We start from the raw sequence: 20292 nt of genomic DNA on the forward strand, positions 1-20292 counted from the left end.
TGAACTGAACATCCAAAATCTGATTATTTATTGGCTTTAAGGCGGAACAGAGTTCACCGGGCCAGCTAGTGGTAAATAAAGCAGCATTTAGTTTCTGAACAAGATCCTGAACATGGGCTTTCCACAACAGCTTACTAACGATCCGAACGCCTAGGAACTTGAACTGTTCCGTCTCGCTTGTAATATGCCTATTCTGTCTGATCAAAATATTTGTTCTTGTTGAATTGTGAGTTAGAAACTGTAAAAACTGAGTCTTACTGTGATTTAGCATCAAATTATTTTCCACAAGCCACGAACTTATTTCACGAACTACATTATTTGATACTGTTTCAATATTACACACAATATCCTTCACTACCAAGCTGGTATCATTTATATAAATAAGAAACAGCAGTGGCCCCAGCACCGACCCTTGGGGAACACCCCTCTTAACAGTGCCTCATTGGGACTGAACTTCAGTGGTATCAAGCGAGAGTTCATTTCAGGGCAGGTTGGAGACCTGTTGTGTTTCCTGATGAAACATATTTTGCCTCGGTGTTGTGTGTTGGTTAGAAGGAGAACAGTTGAGGGCCTGCACCCAGCTCGTCTGCATGCTAGACACATTGTACCTACACCTGGAGTGTGGATGTGATTTCGTATGACAGAAGGAGCACTCTCGTGGTGATCCCACGCCCCTTGACTTCAAAATTGCACGTCAGTTTGGTGATTCGACTAGTTGTGCTGCAATTCACGAACAGCATTCCAGGGAGTGTTTTCCCACAAGAATACGTAAGTGTCCCAGTCTTCTGAGATCTGGTACTTGACCCGGTATTAAGAAAGCTGCAGGGTAACGAAGAAGCCGTAGGAGTCGTGGCGTATGCCGACAAACTGATGATCCTTGTGAAGGGAAACTCCCGAAGTAGCCTGGAAGATGGATTTAACATAGTTCTTCAACAATTACATCAGTGGTGTCAATGAGTCGTGGTGGTGGAGGTGGTGGAGAGAGTTGTATGGGCGCACGACGACAAGGTCTTTAGCGCCCGCTCAGTAACGGACTGACACGGTGTCAAGAAAATACTCAGAACAGGAAGATAAAACAGAACCAAAAACATAGGTAACAAGGTTGGAAAAATATGTGCCTACCGACACCGAAACCTGGGACGAAACACGCCGCCAGCAGTAAAAGATGGACACCATAAGAAGAAAGTGGTAGAGGGGGTTAAAACAATATAGCAGATGAATGTGGCTGGCTGACCGCAAGGAAAAAAGGGAGGAGCCAGCCACTTTGCAATGCACTAAAATCTCCAGCCTAAAAGTTTAGGCCAGAGTCCAGACACATCGCAAAACTTTAAAACCCTAGACACACACGTCTCATCATTAGCTAAAGCACAGGGCAGATCCCCATCAACTTGTGCTTCTGCCCTTGCATCACGATATAAAATGCAGTCTGTTAAAATGTGCCGGACAGAGATGTGCACACCACAAGCATGACAAAACGGGGGATCCTCCCGCCGTAATAGAAAGCTATGTGTGAGAGGACAGTGCCCAATCCGAAGACGTTTGAGGGTCACTTCCTCCCGCCTGAGCAACCGGCAGGAGGAACGCCAAGGCCAAGTTGTTGACTTCACCAGCCGCAGCTTATTGGCCGTCACCGCCAGCCGTTCTTCCTCCCACAACTCCATGCACTTCTTGAGGAGAGCGGAAATGACACACGGCAAGGGAATAGGACACTGGACCACATTCTGCTCTCTGCAGGCCTCCTTGGCAGCCCTATCGGCCTGTTCATTGCCCCATATTCCTACATGACCAGGCACCTAGCAGAAGGACACCTCCTTACCCCGCCGTTGGAACAAGTACAGTTGGTCATATTTCAGCTGGACCATCTCCTCACTTGGGTAGAGATTCTGCAATGATTGTAAGGCACTAAGAGAAACGGAGCAGAGGAGAAATCGATTGCCCCGAACACGATTCATCTGCTCCAGTGCCTTCAGGATCGAGTGGAGCTCCGCTGCGAAGACGGAATATTCACCAGGGAGGCGAATCCGGGTAACATGATCAGGGAACACATTTGTCTGATGCAACTGAAAAGATCACGTACGTGTTGTTAAAAGGGAACCAATTAAGAGATCATATCACGAAATTAAGCAACAGGTCTATAAATAGAAAGTTCGTCACCAGATACCAACGTGTCCTCCTGGACGTGTGACAAAATAATGATGTACAATTGAAGAACTGTGCAACAGAGGCAGGAACCTGGTGAACAAACTGGTAGGCCAGATACGCTTTTAACCTACCGATGCTAACAATAAGTTCGTATCGAAACGCTACTCCAATTACAATCACGGAATACTGTTCGAGTGCTTGGGAGCACAGACTTCTGGTCGTAACACTGTACGGGTAGTTAGCAGGGTGTAATGCAGGCAACTTCTTATGTTGTCGGGAGCTTTTCGTACCGTGTCAATTGAGGCGTTGCAGCTAACACTTGGCATATGTTACTCGATCTCCAGGTATGGAAAAAAAAGAAGCGACACATTGGCTAAGGAGGGAACATCCTGAAAAGCAGAATTTAATACGAATATGGACCACAAGAAAGCATCAATTTCAGAGTCATATTCTGCATCTTTGGCAGAAATGGTGGAACGATGCCAAAGCGACGAGACGCACCTATGGTCTTCTGCCACATATAAAACAGACTGGAACGAGGCACCTGAATCCTTCAAGAAGCCTGACCCCCTTCTTGCATTACACCACTACTGGCACCGAATTGGTGGAATACAAACCTCTGCTTGCGGCTGCAGTGAAGAAGGCACACAAGGACACACTGTCTGGGGATGCCCGTTGAATGCCGATGTTGTTCGGCAATAACCGCATTAGCATGAAAGACTCGGTGTGAAGGAGATACTGCGTTGGGAAACAGAATGGCGAATACCGGACAATATTGCCGACGCCATTTTAAGAAAAGGCTTGGATAGCGCGTTACTTTATCAGTCAAAACCCGTCTGCTGCACTGCAGGACGTTGCGATGGAATATGGAGGAGCAATGCGGTGAACCAGTTGAGGTCAACACTTGCGGTAGGCGAACGGCTAACCACTCGTGCACGATGATCGTAACAATCAGGGAACCGACAGACAACGGAAGAGGCAGATGAAACGCCCTTCACAGCTCCTAAAGAAACCGCGGAGTGTGGCTATGGCACGGGTAGTGCTGAGTGCGTTTTAGAAGGTGACAAATAAAAAATGGTTCAAATGGTTCAAATGGCTCTGAGCACTATGGGACTTAACTTCTGAGGTCATCAGTCCCCAAGAACTTAGAACTAATTAAACCTAACTAACCTAAGGACATCACACACATCCATGCCCGAGACAGGATTCGAACCTGCGACCGTAGCGGTCACGCGGTTCCAGACTGTAGCGCCTAGAACTGCACTGCCACCGCGGCCGGCTCTGTATTTGAATACGCGTGCCTATACCAGTTTCTTTGGCGCTTCAGTGTATATGACCATTTTTCAGTAGATACTATCACTATTTCCAGCCGTTCAGAGACTTACGGAGACGTTTCCTGTTCCGAAATCCTTCTTCCTGTCACCCTCCCCCCTCGCCGCTCCCCCGCCCCTCCCCAAAGGAAAAAAAGACGCTAGTAACCCTCAGTAATTATTTTATGGTCTCTATCAATTAGATAAATGTAGGACGTATCCGGTCTATTATTGGTGTTTTCCATAATTATATCAGCCACTCTGTTATTTTATTTGTGTACTATATTCCCTTCATGATGCTCTTCGACATAGAAAAGTTGACGATTTTATGTCTTTGAGGGTGAAAGAAAGATTAGTTCAGATGGCAAATGATGGTTATGCATCTAAGGCGAAAGAGTTTAAGTGCCATGTTCTGAGTATTTGAACACATTAATATACTTGTTTTAATTAGGGCTACAATATACATCACCCCAAGTCCATAACTATCATCCCTTCTGCCTTCCTCGCTGTCTTAACTTTGGTGTCACCTTCACCTAAATATCTTCATTAAAATCTGAAATGTTCACCGAAATAACCTCCTCTAGTCAAATCACAAAATGAACTGATAGGTACAAATGAAATCCATTAGAAGAAAACACTACAAATTATTTGTAAAATAACGAAGTTTTTAACTATCTTAAATTTTTAACTTTATTTCAAATACAACAAAGGGATGTGAGGTGTATCATGTTTACAGTAGAGGGCAGTAACAGCAGAACTGCTCGGTAAGCAGAGTTCATTGACTTGGAACGCGGGCCGGTCACTGAAACACAACAAAACCGTCTGGCATTTCAGCTCTTCTACAACTGCCGAGTCAATTGTTGCTGCTGTGATCGGGAAGTAGAAACCTGAAGGAACAACCACATATAAGCGAAGACCAGGTAGACGTCTTGCACTCTGAGGATTACAAACTTCATTAAGCGGTGACAAATAAGAACTGATATTATAACAGTAGTGGACATAGGGCTTTGTAGTAGGTTTAGCTTCTATTAGTGGCAAAATTAGTTACGGTGATGGGAAGTGCTTGGCCCAAGTGCTACTACTCACTGCCTGGCAGCAAAACTTGGTAGATATGCTAATGTCTTAATGCAGAACCGACTTACACTAGAAAAAATTAATTCCAGTTTTGGCCACCGGGTCGAAATCTGCCGCTGCACACAGTTTGTATGGTTGTTTGACATTCACACTGTCGCTTGATAAGCTGTAACATGAGTGAACAGTATGGGTATCAATAAGACATACCATACACTGTTAGTAAAACTGTTTTACATGAACAGCGGCAATTTCACTGCTGTGGTGAGAGAATATCGCCAACTGAAAGGTCTGAGGAGTGTCATCACGTCAAATCGCTTAAAAAATATGGTACTGAAATTCGAAAACATAGGTGAGCTTGGTGTGGCACCTGTAACAACAAGGAGTCTTATTGACGAGGTTGCTGTTGCTGTAACTGACCGTGCAGTTTGTGGCCCGGATAGAGCTAGTGCTCATGCAGAGTCACGGGAATTGCCCATCCCACGGTCAACAGTACGGAAAGTTTTGTGGTCTGTTTTACACTGGTACTTGTACAAGATCCAGACGGTGCAACAATTGAAACCTCATGATATACAACTACGTTTTGAATTTGCTCTTCGGTTCGTGGCACGTAACGAAGTTGATGACATAGGGGCAGGACAATATTCTATGGAGTGACGAGGCACTTTCTGCTTTGCAGTGTGCAGTGAATATACAGGGCTGCCTAATTTGGGACACCGATAAACTGCATGTTGTGCTGGAAGAGGCATTGCACTCGTCGTTTGGGACTGTGTGTGGATTCACAAGCACCTTTATTATCGGTCTGTTCTTCTTTGAAGAGAATACACCCAGAGGTTCTGTCAGGTGTACCGTGATGTCTGTACATTATCGAGACCTCCTTGTACGGTATGTGTTTATTGCTTTGGGAGAGAGAGAAACTGCGTGGAAACCACTGTTTTCATGCAACATGGGGCAACACCTTATGTCGCTCACCCAATGACAGATCTGCTAATGCAACCTTCCACGAACGTGTTACCTCCAGAGGTTTCCCAGATGCTATATCAGTTGATACAAAAACATACGAATTTTGGCCCTGAGGATATCTAAAAACGCGTTTGCCAGTGACATGTTTAGTCTCTACCTGATCTACGGGGCAATATATACGAACCCGTAGTTCAGATTCGACTTGAATAGCTGCGAACAACTGCTAATCATGTCATTGCATGGATACAGCATCTCGTTAATGTCTCCAGTGCTCAAATTGAACAAATCGTGTTAGCAACTGTTAATAATAACATCGACTTTATGCCTTCCTCACATGTTTGCTTTTTTCTGTCCATGTCCCATCCCTAATCCATTACATTTGGAAACTTTTCTATACGTCTTTCTTGCATTCACAGCGCCAGATTTGTACCTGGTGGTCAAAATGGGAACTAAGTATTTTTCCAGCTTCCGCATTAACGCATTAGAATATGTACCAAGTTTCGCTGCTGTACGACAATTACTGCTGGCAATGGATCTCTGTGAGTGGATGCACTTTTATTTGTAACAACCTGGTATTATGTTGGATGTAATGATGTACAGAAAAAAATTGTTGGAAGTACTAATTTGTGTAAGAATGAAGACACTCTCTATTTGAATAATAGGTAACAGGCATGCAGGCACTAATGTTATACATAGATTAATAATAATAGTAGTATGGACACTGTTGCGTTGGTCACTTAGTACTTACATTTGTAACATATCGTTCCTTTATGTACTGTGGGGCTAGTCCGCATGGCAGCTAGCAACGCCAGAGCATCTGATGGTAGGGGGGGCTCTGTCTACCGTGGAACAGATGAACTGGTCTTTCCATGATATGTTGACAGCGGTTTGCGTTCCGGGCTTACTAGGGTGGCCCAAGGTTCAAATGGCTCTGAGCACTATGGGACTCAACTGCTGAGGTCATTAGTCCCCTAGAACTTGGAGCTAGTTAAACGTAACTAACCTAAGGACATCACAAACATCCATGCCCGAGGCAGGATTCGAACCTGCGACCGTAGCGGTCTTGCGGTTCCAGACTGCAGCGCCTTTAACCGCACGGCCACTTCGGCCGGCTGGTGGCCCAAGGCCTCGTGACTATCCCATGATGGCATGTCATCTGCAGCATATGTTGGAAATAAGCTAGTAAAACGCCGTGGCATGATACAAACTTTCCAGAGGAAAGGTATTAGCAAGAGTAAGAAATGACTGTTGAGAATGCCTTCGTTCCGTTTCTGAGGTAGGCTGCTTGGAAGGCCAAGCGTTAAAACAATTTACGGGGAGAATCAACGAGTTGATTTTCGCGTATGGAATGATGTAGATTCTCAGTGGCTGGACGTCAAGTATGTACATAAGCTATAATGTATGTGGTTCTCCCACATTCATGAGAAACATTCTGCCCCAAGCCCGTCTTGGCAGCCGCGCGGTCAGCGCAACCCATTGCTAACCAAAGGGGTCCGACTTCAGTTCCTAGCCATGCAGGGATTTTGTCACTTCTGCGACTGGTTGTAGTGTCGTCCTTACGTTTGTATCGAAATAACAGACACTGTATGGGGGCTTTAGTAGGGCCAGTAAACTGAAAGGAAAAAAGAAAAAAACATTGGCTTGTGGCGAAACAAGCGTTGTATCATTGTGAGAGATACAGCTAGGCGAGTGAGTGTGCCGTGACTTATCCCAGCGCCACGTCATTATAACGAGCCGGTGGTTAGCATAAAAAGGATTGCACCTTAAGCTAAGAGTGAAATTAGAAAGTAAAATAAATTTTCCAAACACTGTCAGTGAATGCTTCAGTATATTAATGTTAACACTGTGAAATCTCAGAATGATATAATGAATATCGTTCCCTAAATAAATTATTTTAAGAAAAAACCAAGTGGCGCTATATAATGAAGCTTATGCGTAATACACTACTGGCCATTAAAATTGCTACACCAAGAAGAAATGCAGATGATAAACGGGTATTCATTGGATAGATATGTTATACTAGAACTGACATGTGATTACATTTTTACGCAATTTGGGTGCATAGATCCTGAGAAATCAGAACCCAGAACAACCACCTCTGGCCCTAATAACGGCCTTGATACGCCTGGGCGTTGAGTCGAACAGAGCTTGGATGGCGTGTACAGGTACAGCTGCCCATGCAGCTTCAACAAGATACCACAGTTCATCAAGAGTAGTGACTGGCGTATTGTGACGAGCCAGTTGCTCGACCACCATTAGCAAACGATTTCAGTTGGTGAGAGATCTGGAGAATGTGCTGGCCATGGCAGCAGTCGAACGTTTTCTGTATCCAGAAAGGCCCGTACAGGACCTGCAACATGCAGTCGTGCATTATCCTGCTGAAATGTAGAGTATCGCGGGGATCGAATGAAGGGTAGAGCCACGGGTCGTAACACATCTGAAATGCAACGTCCACTGTTGAAAGTGCCATCAATGTGAACAAGAGGTGATCGAGACGTGTAACCAAAGGCACCCCATACCATCACGCCGGGTGATACGCCAGTATGGCGATGACCAATACACGCTTCCAATGTGCGTTCACCGCGATGTTGCCAAACACGAATGCGACGACCATCATGATGCTTTAAACAGAACCTGGATTCATCTGAAAAAATGACGTTTTGCCATTCGTGCACCCAGATTCGTCGTTGAGTACACCATCGCAGGCGCTCCTGTCTGTGATGCAGCGTCAAGGGTAACCGCAGCCACGGTCTCCGAGCTGATAGTTCATGATGCTGCAAACGTCGTCGAACTGTTCGTGCAGATTGTTGTTGTCTTGCAAACGTCCCCATCTGTTGAGTCAGGGATCGAGACGTGGCTGCACGATCCGTTACATCCATGCGGATAAAATGCCTGTCATCTCGACTGCTAGTGATACGAGGCCGTTGGGATCCAGCACGGCGTTCCGTATTACCCTCCTGAACCCACCGATTCCATATTCTGCTAACAGTCATTAGATCTCGACCAACGCGAACAGCAATATCGCGATACGATAAACCGCAATCGCGATAGGCTGCAATCCGACCTTTATCGAAATCGGGAACGTGATGGTACGCATTTCTCCTCCTTACACGAGGCATCACAAGAACGTTTCACAGGGCAACGCCGGTTGACTGCTGTTTGTGTATGAGAAATCGGTTGGAGACTTTTCTTATGTCAGCACGTTGCAGTTGTCGCCACCGGCGCCAACCTTGTGGGAATGCTCTGAAAAGCTAATCATTTGCATATGACAGCATCTTCCTCCTGTCGGTTAAATTTCGCGTCTGTAGCACGTCATTTTCGTAGTGTAGCAATTTTAATGGCCAGTAATGTAGATTAAATATCATTTCGGTTCGTAATAGAAAGTTATACTTACAGCACTCAATTACAATAATGACTTAATACAACTGTACCAATTTTCAAGAATTTATTATAAATAACTGTGAATACAAGGACTCTTAAAGAGGCAGTTCAGAGGTCATATTCTACTGTCGGTTGCATTCTAGATATTCTAGCTGCTAAAGTCTAAATACAGCCGAGCTAAAGCAGTTTCAGTATCTAAAGCAAACTTAACTCCATTCATATAAACATTAAGAAGATTGTAAATTGTTTAACGACAAAGGTATTAAGTAATACGTGCACGAGTAAGGAGCCATTCAGATTCTGCTACCTGTGGCTAGAGCGATCGATAGCAGATGTTCCGTTCAGCAGTCCACCGCACCCATATACACAATGTGATCAAAAGTATCCCGACACTAGGCTGAAAATGACATACAAGTTCGTGGTTCTCTCCATCGGTCATGCTGGAATTCAGTATGGTGTTGGCCCACCCTTAGCCTTGATGTCAGCTTCCACTTTCGCTGGCTGAAAGATTTCTTGGGGAATGGCAGCCGAATCGTCACATAGTGCTGCACTGAGGAGAGGTGTCGATGTCGGTCGGTGAGGCCTGGCACGAAGTCGGCGTTCCAAAACATCCCACAGGTGTTCTGCATGTTGAGGTCAGGACTCTGTGCAGGCCAGTCCATTACAGGGATGTTATTGTCGTGTAACCAATCCGCCACAGGCATTGCATTATGAACAGATGCTCGATCGTGTTGAACACCTCTACCAAGTACAAAAATACAAATATTATCATCATGCAATAGTTTACAAGTCTTCCTTGTTCTAACACACAATGGTTTATCAATAAAAAAAAATTGTCGATGTTTCTCCAACACCACGAACATGAGACATAGTGATCATGAACGTCCGGTAACCGAGAACATCACGAGGAGGTATCTGCTCCAATGACGTAGCTGTAGACTTAGTAGTAGTATGAATACGAATTATGGCAACAGTCAACCAACATTGACCGACTGGATTGTCAGTAACAGAAAAAGTAAAATCAAAACTACCTCCTCGAAAAACAGTCTGTCCTTTCAAGGCATCAATCAAAACGGACGAACTCTGCTCTTCAACAGTGGGAAGCCATAAGGTGATTAAAACATAATTGTAGGTCTGTGCTGTGATAGTGCCACGCAAAACAACAAGGTGTTCAAGCCCCCTCCATGAAAAACACGTCCACACCGTAACACCACCGCCTCCAAATTTTACTGTTGGCACTACTCACGCTGGCAGATGTCGTTCACCGGGCATTCACCATACTCACACCCTGCCATCGGATCGCCACATTGTGTACCGTGATTCGTCACTCCACGCAACGTTTTTCCACTGTTCAGTCGTCCAACGTTTACGCTCCTTACACCCACCGAGGCATCGTTTGGCAAACTTACAATCATTTTCTGATGGTGATGTAATTGAAGCTGGAGTCAAAAAGGAAAATGTAGAATTAATAGAATTAATGTCCAAAATTACACATTACAAGACAGTGATTAAGCCAGAAGCACTGTATGCAGCAGAAACACTTAACATGAATTTCAAAGGCCAAATGGAGAAACTTGAGATAAAGGAAAGAAAAAATTTTAAGAAAAATCATTGGGCCAAAATTTCAAGACAATAAGATTATATACATCAAAAATGAAACTCTCTACAAGAAAATTGAAAAACTTTGAGATTCTATGGGAAAAGGAGAATAAATTTTTATGGTCATCTTCTCAGAATGAATTCCAACGGATTAACTAAACAAATCTTTGACTTCTTCCGTAACCGAAAAACGAAGCCCAACTGGTTTAAAGAAACTGAGAAAGACCTAGTGGAATTAAATATTTCAGAAAATTCACTTATTGATCGAACTGCTAAATTAATTACTAAAGATGAAAACATAAGGTTCCAAGACAAATCCACACAAAAGTCCAAATCCTTCATCTCGGAAGAAGAGAGGAGAAGAAGATCAGAAAGAATGCAGAAATACTGGGCCCTAAGAAAAGAACAACACACAAAGAGATGATTGATCCAGCGTACCCCAAAGAGGGTGAAACCAAAGAAGAAGAAGAAAAATTAATGAAACTGACTTCAATATATCTAGCCTGCCGCGGTGGCCGAGTAGTTCTAGGCGCTTCAGTCCGGAACCGTGCGACTGCTACGGTCGCAGGTTCGAATCCTGCCTTGGGCATGGATGTGTGTGATGCCCTTAGGTTAGTTAGATTTCAGTAATTCTAAGTTCTAGGGGACTGATGACCTCAGATGTTAGGTCCCATAGTGCTCAGAGCCATTTGAACCATTTGAATCAATATATCGGAAGTCAGGAAATGCTAGAAACTACTCTGAAACCGGCTGAAATGCCAAGTCGCAAGGTAGACGCACCAAATTAGATGCAATTACCATTTTCTAAACTTGAATTGCATCATAAAGAACTGAAAAATAAGATGAACTCAAACAGTAAACACTTATACAGTAAGATTGAGTCTATTAGTAAAGAACTAAAGAACAGTAGTAAAGTACTAAAGGATGAAATGATCTCAAAACTGAATAGCTTAAATTAGATAATTCATTCTAACACCATGACCTGCAAGTCAAAGTAGGAAAACAGCTAACTAAAAATTGGAAATTTATGGTCAGTTTCTATGGGACCAAACTACTGAGGTCATCGGTCCTAGGCTTACACATTCTTTAATCTAACTTATGCAATCTTATGCAGAGAGAACACACACACCCATGCCCGAGGGAGGACACGAACCTCCGACGGAGGGACCCTCGCAAACCGTGGCAAGACGGCCAAGACCACGCGGCTACCTCGCGGGGCAACAGCTAACTAAATTGTGTAACCGAAAGTAGTGAAGTGCGCAAACATTTCAAAGAAGTACATGATCTTCTGGGATGGAGGTTATCGGAAAGAAGAGGCAATGAATCCAAACTTTGCTCTAATCGATTTGAAGAAGTAAGTAATATGGTTGAAATGGTTCAAATGGCTCTGAGCACTATGGGACTTAACTTCTGAGGTCATCAGTCCCCTAGAACTTAGAACTACTTAAACATAACTAACCTAAGGACGTCACACACATCCATGTCCGAGGCAGGATTAGAACCTGCGACCGCAGCGGTCACGCGGTTCCTGACTGTAGCGCCTAGAACCGCTCGGCCACTCCAGCCGGCAGTAAATAATAAAGTAAATGCCTGTGGAGAAGGATATTAAGGAAGTGAAATCGGATCATGCGAAATTATTTGAGGATGCTGATAAAAATTATTCTAACAGACTGGAGGCAATAGAACTACACGTAGAAGAAATAAATACTCGAATTACTAACATAGAAAATAGAGTAACCTCTGATAGCTCTTGTAATACTTCTGCGCAGCATGTCGCTTCAGCTGACGCCGCTTCCATCGGATGTCGTCAATTTTCGTGTTTTGATGCAGACAGACAAATTCACCCATTAAAATTCCGGGATAATTTTGAGGATTTTGCATGCTCAGAACGTGAGAAGATTTCTTTCAGAAGAAGTCATTTGTCACGAGATACTTTGCGATGGTCAGTTGACGTAATTATGAGATGTAAGACTCTTTCTGAATTTGAAACTGCATTGATTAATGAGTACCGGTCACACAACAAACAAAACGATATTTTGAGGAGTTTTCGAGTGGTAAAATGTTTACTGCAGATCGTGAATCAGTTAAAGAGATCTCTAGAAAGTGTGTTTCACAGGTGTCACATCTGACAGAAAAAGATGAAGCAGGGAATGATTATTATTGGATTAGAACGTAAGCTGCCATGGTACTGGCAGAAGAGAACCTTTTTCGCACCAAGAGATAATGTGGATAGATTCACTGAGTATCTGCAGCGAGTAGAAAGAGTACACTTCTGTTGAGGAACAGGTGCAAAGTAATAATAGGTCTTCTAACAATCATGAAAACAAGAGAGATAATGACAGTGGAAACGTGAATGTTAGACGTATTGAGGTTCAGAACACTCTACCTAATTATCGCGATCAAGGCGGTCGTACAGGAAGAGGAGGTAGACAGCCACCGCGCTTTCGCATCAATTATTATGCCAGAGGCTGAAATGTAGATAATGTGCCGTCAAGACGAGATGGAGAGCCGAATGCTACCCAATCTGATTCTGAATTGAATGAACATAGCAGACCGCGTTTGGGAAACAAAATCCCCGTCCACGAAGGAACTGGCGCTTACCAGGTGAAAATAGTAATACAACCAGTAAAAAAACACATACTAGCCAGTCATTCAGCACTCGCAAACCGATAGTAGGGATGATAAAATAGGAACATACAGTACCAATAGTATGCTGAACCACTCTGATTATCTAGTTGACAGCGTTTTGTACACATTAGAAAAATGGGCCAAGAAGGAAAAAGAAAACGCTACAGATAATAGGGAGGAACAAATTAACATGTTTGAATGAGACAATAATGGCAACCTGAAGGCTAAAGTTTCGGTAGAGGAAGTAGAGTCAGTTTTGCAAGGTTCTGAGGGGGAGGAGTTGTTAGACAACGGGTGTAGCAGTAATAAAGAGGTCATGGAACCTGTCAGCTGTATTGACTTGCCACAAGTTGTAAAAGCCGACGACAGTATTGTAGATAGCAATGCAGGGATACAGTTGCTCAGAGGCAGAGAGCAGTTTAGCTGATGTGCAGCAAACGAAAGTAGAGGAAGTCGTCAGGTGCTTTGATATAAAATTGATGGACAGGTTGGAAAAGCCAGCTGAAAATGTAGAGGTTCATGACCCCTTGAATCTGAGTGTGAATGTAGTTCCAACTGAACAAAATTATTTTAGCTGGAAACAGATTGAAATGGGTTTATTAGAAGGCTTTATGAGGAATCTGTTCAAACTAGAATAACTAACCTTATTATAAAAACTAGCATCTCAGGAGTAACAGTGCGTTGTCTTCTTGATGATGGCAGCAAAGCAAGTGCTTTGTCCCAAGTATTCTTTGATTCTATTCGTAATAAGAATGAGCTGTCATGAAAGAAGGGGTTTGAGAGCAATAGGTGCTACTGGAGAAGTTTCTAGACCCGTACAGCACGAGGCTTTGATACTGACTGGTATAGGTAACGTAATAATAGATCATCCCTTTTTAATCATTCTCAGTTTGTGTTGAAATGTTAATTGGTGCAGAACTTTTAACGAAATATCAAAATAAGACTGACTTTGATCAGAGCCACTTGGTATTAACTTTAACAGATGTTCTTGTGATTACAGAGCCTTTCATTGAAAATTATGTAGGCAGTAATAATGAAGCATGGGATCTGCCTATTAGAGTAATGAGGAATAAGGGATACTTGCAGGAGGGTATCGAATTTGGGAATAATGTGCAAGATGCTTATGAGGAGAACAACTATATCTTCGAAGAAATAGAGCCTAAGGGACAGTGAATAGATCAAGTTTCTGATAAGAGAGCCATGGACAGAAAAAGATGACACGAAGCAAAATCTTTCCCCACTAGTTTTAACGTTGGTTAACTAGTACTAGTCAAAACTGAAGAAAAATCTAAGAAAAATTCATCGGAAACAAAGTAGCTTATGCACGTTTATCAAGGGCCATTCAGGATAAGAAGTAAGCCTCATGCAAATGTATACGGTTTGGAATACTCGAAAAGTAAGAGAGAACCAGGTCTGGGAAACATTTTACGTCTGAAGCCTTTCAAAACTGACAGTAATAGGTTTCTGTAGGCAGTCTGTCACTCTTTGGCGGATACACAGTTTGGCGTACTGTGTGGTTCCAGCTGGATGGAACTTTATTTCCCTTTCAAATTTTTTCTGTTCTGTCTAATGTAGGCAAGGAATATATACCTTCTTGTTGTACATATGCTATGAGTTTGTTATCTCTACCTAGTAAGTAAGAATGATTCACAAAAATGACTATACCCAAATGATGACTTACTTGCAATAGTAAATTATAAATGCTAAAATAACAATGGATAACTTTCGAGCACCAATGACAGAAAAATAAAGCTAAAGTAAAGAAATGACACATTAGGTTCGTAAACGGGATTAGTAACAGTAAAGTACAGAGACTTTGCTTTAACACCGGATTGCCACCCCTTTGCATTATTGCCTAGAGTGCTGAATTTCTGTGACTTTTTATGAAATAAGGTAAATAGGCGATTATAATTAATTTTAGATTTAATGGGGAAACAATATAATAGAAATATGAAGATTCACCTAGAAACGCGGACGGGTCATTCCTGATCCCTCTTTTGCAGCCGCTACAACAATCATATTTTTCGTATACTTTCATGGTTATCGTTCGATTGCGTTTGGTCAACAATCACAATACTACTTCTTATCTCACTGATTGATGACGTTGAAGTTTTACAGCAGGGGAAGAGAGGGAGAGCAGGTTGAAACATGTATGACTGTGTACACGACAGTGCTTTGTTTCACGAAATACGAACTTAGTAGTGCATTCTGACTGTATAAATAGTGCATGCGACATATAAATTTATTATGGCCAAACTTCTACGAACAGAAGAGGACATTATAAATGTCCTAAATGAGATTTTGGATCATGAACCTGACGGCGAGCCGCTGGAGTCTTTTTCTGAGAAAGAATTACTGCCAATTGTAGTTCCAGATTTTTCATCAGAAAATGATGTTACTGCTCAGGATGTTCTACTGAATACCGATGAGGAAGGTGTGCATGTTTATGTGTGTGTTCTTATAATCATTACTGCTTATATATGTGCTGCATAGACACAGATTTCAATTGCAACACTTATGTTGTTGTTTTCTTGAGTTTTTACAATTCTTACATTGCATTTATGAAAGTGTGGTTTTTGCTCGAATATTTCACAATATACTGAAACCAGTATGTGCTGTATGTTGTAATAATAATTAGTACTATTACAGGAACAGCTCCCAAAACGGCCAGGTCAGCTCGTGGCTGCAGGCATCGTGAACAACGAAATGACCAAGGTTGTGGACTGTATCAGTTTCCTTCAGGTAGACATGTCGTAACACCAGACGGAACGACCTGGAAAGTGGAATTTATGGGTGACTGTTCGGCTGGAAGATATGGACAACAGAATGTTTTCAAAGACTGTGCAGGACCATTTCTGCATGCACAACGAAAAGTGCTTGTCATCTTATGATAACGGATAAAATTTTGAAACACGTTGCAAAATGCACTGGGACCGAAGCACGTCGAGTATTGGGTTTAATGATTGGAGCATGAACGTAAAAGAACTGGAAGCTATAGACAGCTAGAGACAGCTAGAGACCGTCAGTCAGTAGCGAGCCAGGGTGTGAATCAGACATTCAACAAAGCTACGATCCCCCTTGGAAATGTCCTCCTCAGATGGCGACGAAAGTCGGGTTTTAAAGTGGAATCCCTCCGACCACGGCATAATAGCCCGGAATACTTTATAAATTATGAAACTCGCTGCATGGTTTAATTGAAGGAGGAGAGAGGAGAAAGGAACTGAAAGCGAAGGGACTGGTGATATCAACTGTATCAGGACTGTGTGGAGCATTAGCGGCGACGAGCGAAAATGTCTGCCAGAGCGGAATTCGAAGTCGTGATCACCTGTTAGTAGGCAGTTGCGTCAACCGGACTCTTTTTTTTTTTTTTTTATCACAAACGCGCGGAGTATTTCTGTACGCCTCACAGCCGACCCACACTCCCCCTGGGCGTCGCCTATCCCAAGGTATCTGAACACTGTTAGCAAAATTTCATTTTATTCCACTGAAAATCATGGAAACCAGCCTATAGGTAAAGATATTCGTTAAAGTTTTTAAACACGAATACTCACTTCATTGTATATTTCTTCCTCAGTCAAGTGCTGCCCTTGCTTCTGCTCCGAAAGAAAGTGGACCAAAGGAGTTGAACCGTCAGCCTTCATGTCTTCTCTTGCAATGGCGAGGCCACGCTTCACTAGGCTTCTGAACTCCGCAATATTCCTCTTCACTGCCCGACCTTCTGCACTCAGCCACATGATGCCATTAATTGCCTTCCAGGGTCGGACAATTATTGCCTAGGGAATACACATGATTAGTTGCAACAGCTCATTGTATTTATCATATGTGTAAAGCAAACTTAGAGTTACATTATGGCTTAAGGTGACCACATCGTGGTTCAGGTCGAAAAAAATCGAGTTTTGGTTTTCATCATCTTTCGATAGATTAAGGTTTTATTTAAGTACTCTGAAAAAGATTTTGCTGGAAAAAAAATTTTCGAGCATTTAAAGAGCATTTTCCTACCACGTATGTTTAGGTGCCAAGTCCACTTTTCTGTCACCCACTTTCCAGGATATATTTTAGATCTTTATATCCCCTACATTGCACGTTGGCAGTGCAAGAAAATGATGGATGTTAGGATATTGCAGTTGCACTTAATGGAAGTTGGCAGAAAAGAGGACATACTTACTTCTCTGAATGGAGAAGTGACTGCCACGTGTGTACGCACCAGTAAAGTGTTAGATGTGCAGATAATGTCTGAATATTGAAAATGTTGTAAAGTCAATGAACAAACAGAACACAACTGTGTGGCTAATTTTAGAGGAACAAGTGGTGGTATGGAAGTTCATGGAGTACAACAAATATTTCATCGCTCCATAGAAACAAGATGTGTACGGTACGCCAAATATTTAGGCGATGGCGATAGTAAAGCATACAACAATGTGGTCAACTCAAATTATTAGCAAAATAGAATGTGTAGGCCATGTTCAAAAACGTATGGGAACAATGCTGAGAAAACTAACTGTTAATATGAGAGGAAAAAATAAGAAGATGGAAAATTGTTGACCAGACAGGGTCGGTTAACTAAAACTGAAATAGAAAACTTGCAGGTATACTATTGGCAGGCAATTAGGAGAAATAAAGAACATATGGAGGCAATGAAGAGAGATGTTTGGGCCATATTCTTCCATAAGGCCTCTACTGATGATAAGCCATATCGTGGATTGTGTCCATCATGAGAAAATTCGTGGTGCAAATACAGTAGGGCTCAGGCAACTGGAGAATCTTATTCTCACCAGCGTTGTCTTCCTGCTGCTGTTATTACAGCAATTAAACCTATTTTCAGAGACTTGGCTCATCCTGACCTTCTAAGGAAATGTCTGCATGGGCAGACACAGAACCCAAATCAATGTTTCAGCAGCATAATTTGGAACAGCCCTTCCTAAAACTATAATTGCAGGCATGCATACAATGAAACTAGGAGTTCATGATGCTGTTGTTACATTCAATTGTGGTAATATTGGAAAGTGTTGGGTACTGCAAAAGCTGGGAATTAATCCTGGTGAACATATGGTCACTGGACTGCAACATTGTGATAAAATGAGGATAGCCGATGCAGACAGGTCTGCATCTAATATGGCCAAGAAAGCGAGACAAACATCCAGGAAGGTGAAAAAGAAGCTGGAAGACATGCTAGAGGCCAAAGAAGGGCCATCATATGCATCAGGACAATTTTAGTTAACTGTAAGTAACAAATTTCAAAAGTTTGTTCTTTAAAGTCAATTTCCTGCATACTAAAATTTTCAGTACATATGCCCCATTCTATCAGAAACTATCATATATAAATGAATGAAATTTTCAGAGACTGTGCATAACATAACAAGCCACCTCTGATACTACGTTCATTACTATTCCCCCATTAGGAAGTTCACAAAAAATATTTTCTGCAGAAAAAACTTAATATTTTTTGTTAATACATTTAAAAAATTATTTCTTAAAAACTATCAAATGGATAAAGTATATTTTAGTACAGTTGACTCTATTAGCATCACGTAACATACAGTAAAAATATTAACGTCCTGCATCAATTAGTTTTTTTCAGAAATTGGTCAAATACTTGCCTAAATTAACATGGGTTAGATAGGCAGAGTGTGGTCCCCTTAACACATAATTTCCTCCGATCTTTTTGTACTGCACACACAATAGTCTCTGTTAGTAGTTTCCACACCAACAATACACTGAGATGACAGCAGTCATGGGATTCCTTCTGATAACCTGTCGGACATATCAAGTTGAAATATATGTCGCTTACTAAGATCCAAGGTTCCATTATGGCGTAAAAAATTGAAACTTCTAAGTCAGCGTGTAACCTCCCCCTCACTTATCGACCTTAATGACAGTGAAAAATTAAACCGCGTGTACCTAATGGAAATTTGGGAAAAGCAATCGTCACCGAAGTTAATCTGTCGGTAAAGAGGGAGGAAAGGTTTACATCTAAATGAAAGGAAAACTGCTAATGAAATTGGTGGAAATTAATTTTGAAGAGAGGTAAAGTTAACAAAGAAAGTAAATGTGCGGCCGTTACGTTAACAATTAACTAGCGGTAATTAGATATTTGAGATTTGGGGAAAATTACGGTCGCCAGTCCTATGAACAATTACTATAGTAACTGAAAAAGAAAGGTTATTGCACATATAATTAGCACTAGAAGCGTGGCGACTGAAGGTTGACACGTGTAGTGTGAAAACTGAAAGTTTGTCAGAAGTAATAAATTTCGCTACACTCTGACTTAATTTAGCAAAATAATTAATAAAACCGGAAAATTGAAAGTTAATTTAGTGACTGAAATTAATAGTGAGCTTTGTTTCTGAAGCACTACGAAATTCAATAAAATAAGGTTAGTCTTGGGCTACCTCAACAATCATTTCAAAAGCTACTTGAATCTACGCAATTTAGAAATAAGAGATTTAACTTTGAACTTGAATTTAATGATTCTGAAGAATTAACAATAGTAAAATGTAGTACGTACCAAGCCGAGCTGTGGTCACAGGTAAGCTAAAATATGTAAGAAAGCTCGCACTCATAATTTGTGCTTGTGTAATCTAAATATTGTAACCAGCTATGAATACTTTAACTGAACTTTGAAATTGAAGCAGTGAAATGGAATAATATTACTTTAATGCTGGCGTTTGAATTTCAACGACATTCGGGTTCATTCCGAAAAAGGAAGGGACCCTGCTTGGTAATGCAATTGGGACAATGAGCAACAAATGTTCATGCTAAGTTGCTGTAATTAGAGTTACGAAAATGGAACAGTTTGAAAAGCTGAGGCCTGCCACACAGTTCTAAAACTTTACGTGCTTCCAGTCTTCCTTGTTGGTCTGACGTGACAGTCTTTGCCATTCCACTTTCGCAACAACTGCGTTAGAAAGAAGCCTGTTGTCACATCTTTGCACTGGCGTTTATCTTCACCATGGCAACCACTAGTTTGCCTATCGACTTGACAACAACTTCAGTGGAAAGAAGCCTGCTGCCTCATCCTTGGAACGGCGTCCAACTTCACCATGGGAACCAGAGGTTCCAAATGGTTCACTAACAGGCCTTGAGAATATTTTTAACGCTTCTTAATTGACATAGCTGTTAAAAAAGCTAAGTTTAGTGTGTGTTTATTTTTATTTCTTGACAGCGTTCTTTTAACTAAGAAATTTTACATTGTTATTCG

General features: G+C 42.0%; 1 protein-coding gene across 1 annotated transcript in view; it reads right to left on the minus strand.

The window, feature by feature from the left end:
* LOC126474229 (cytochrome P450 4C1-like) overlaps positions 1-20292 on the minus strand; it is a 103959-nt gene that overhangs the window by 22804 nt on the left and 60863 nt on the right. Inside the window, exon 4 of the mRNA XM_050101694.1 lies at positions 16646-16867. Coding sequence (XP_049957651.1) covers positions 16646-16867 — 222 coding nt within the window. The remainder of the gene's footprint in view (positions 1-16645; positions 16868-20292) is intronic.

Source organism: Schistocerca serialis, chromosome 4 (genome assembly GCF_023864345.2).
Source record: "Schistocerca serialis cubense isolate TAMUIC-IGC-003099 chromosome 4, iqSchSeri2.2, whole genome shotgun sequence".
NCBI lineage: Eukaryota > Metazoa > Arthropoda > Insecta > Orthoptera > Acrididae > Schistocerca > Schistocerca serialis.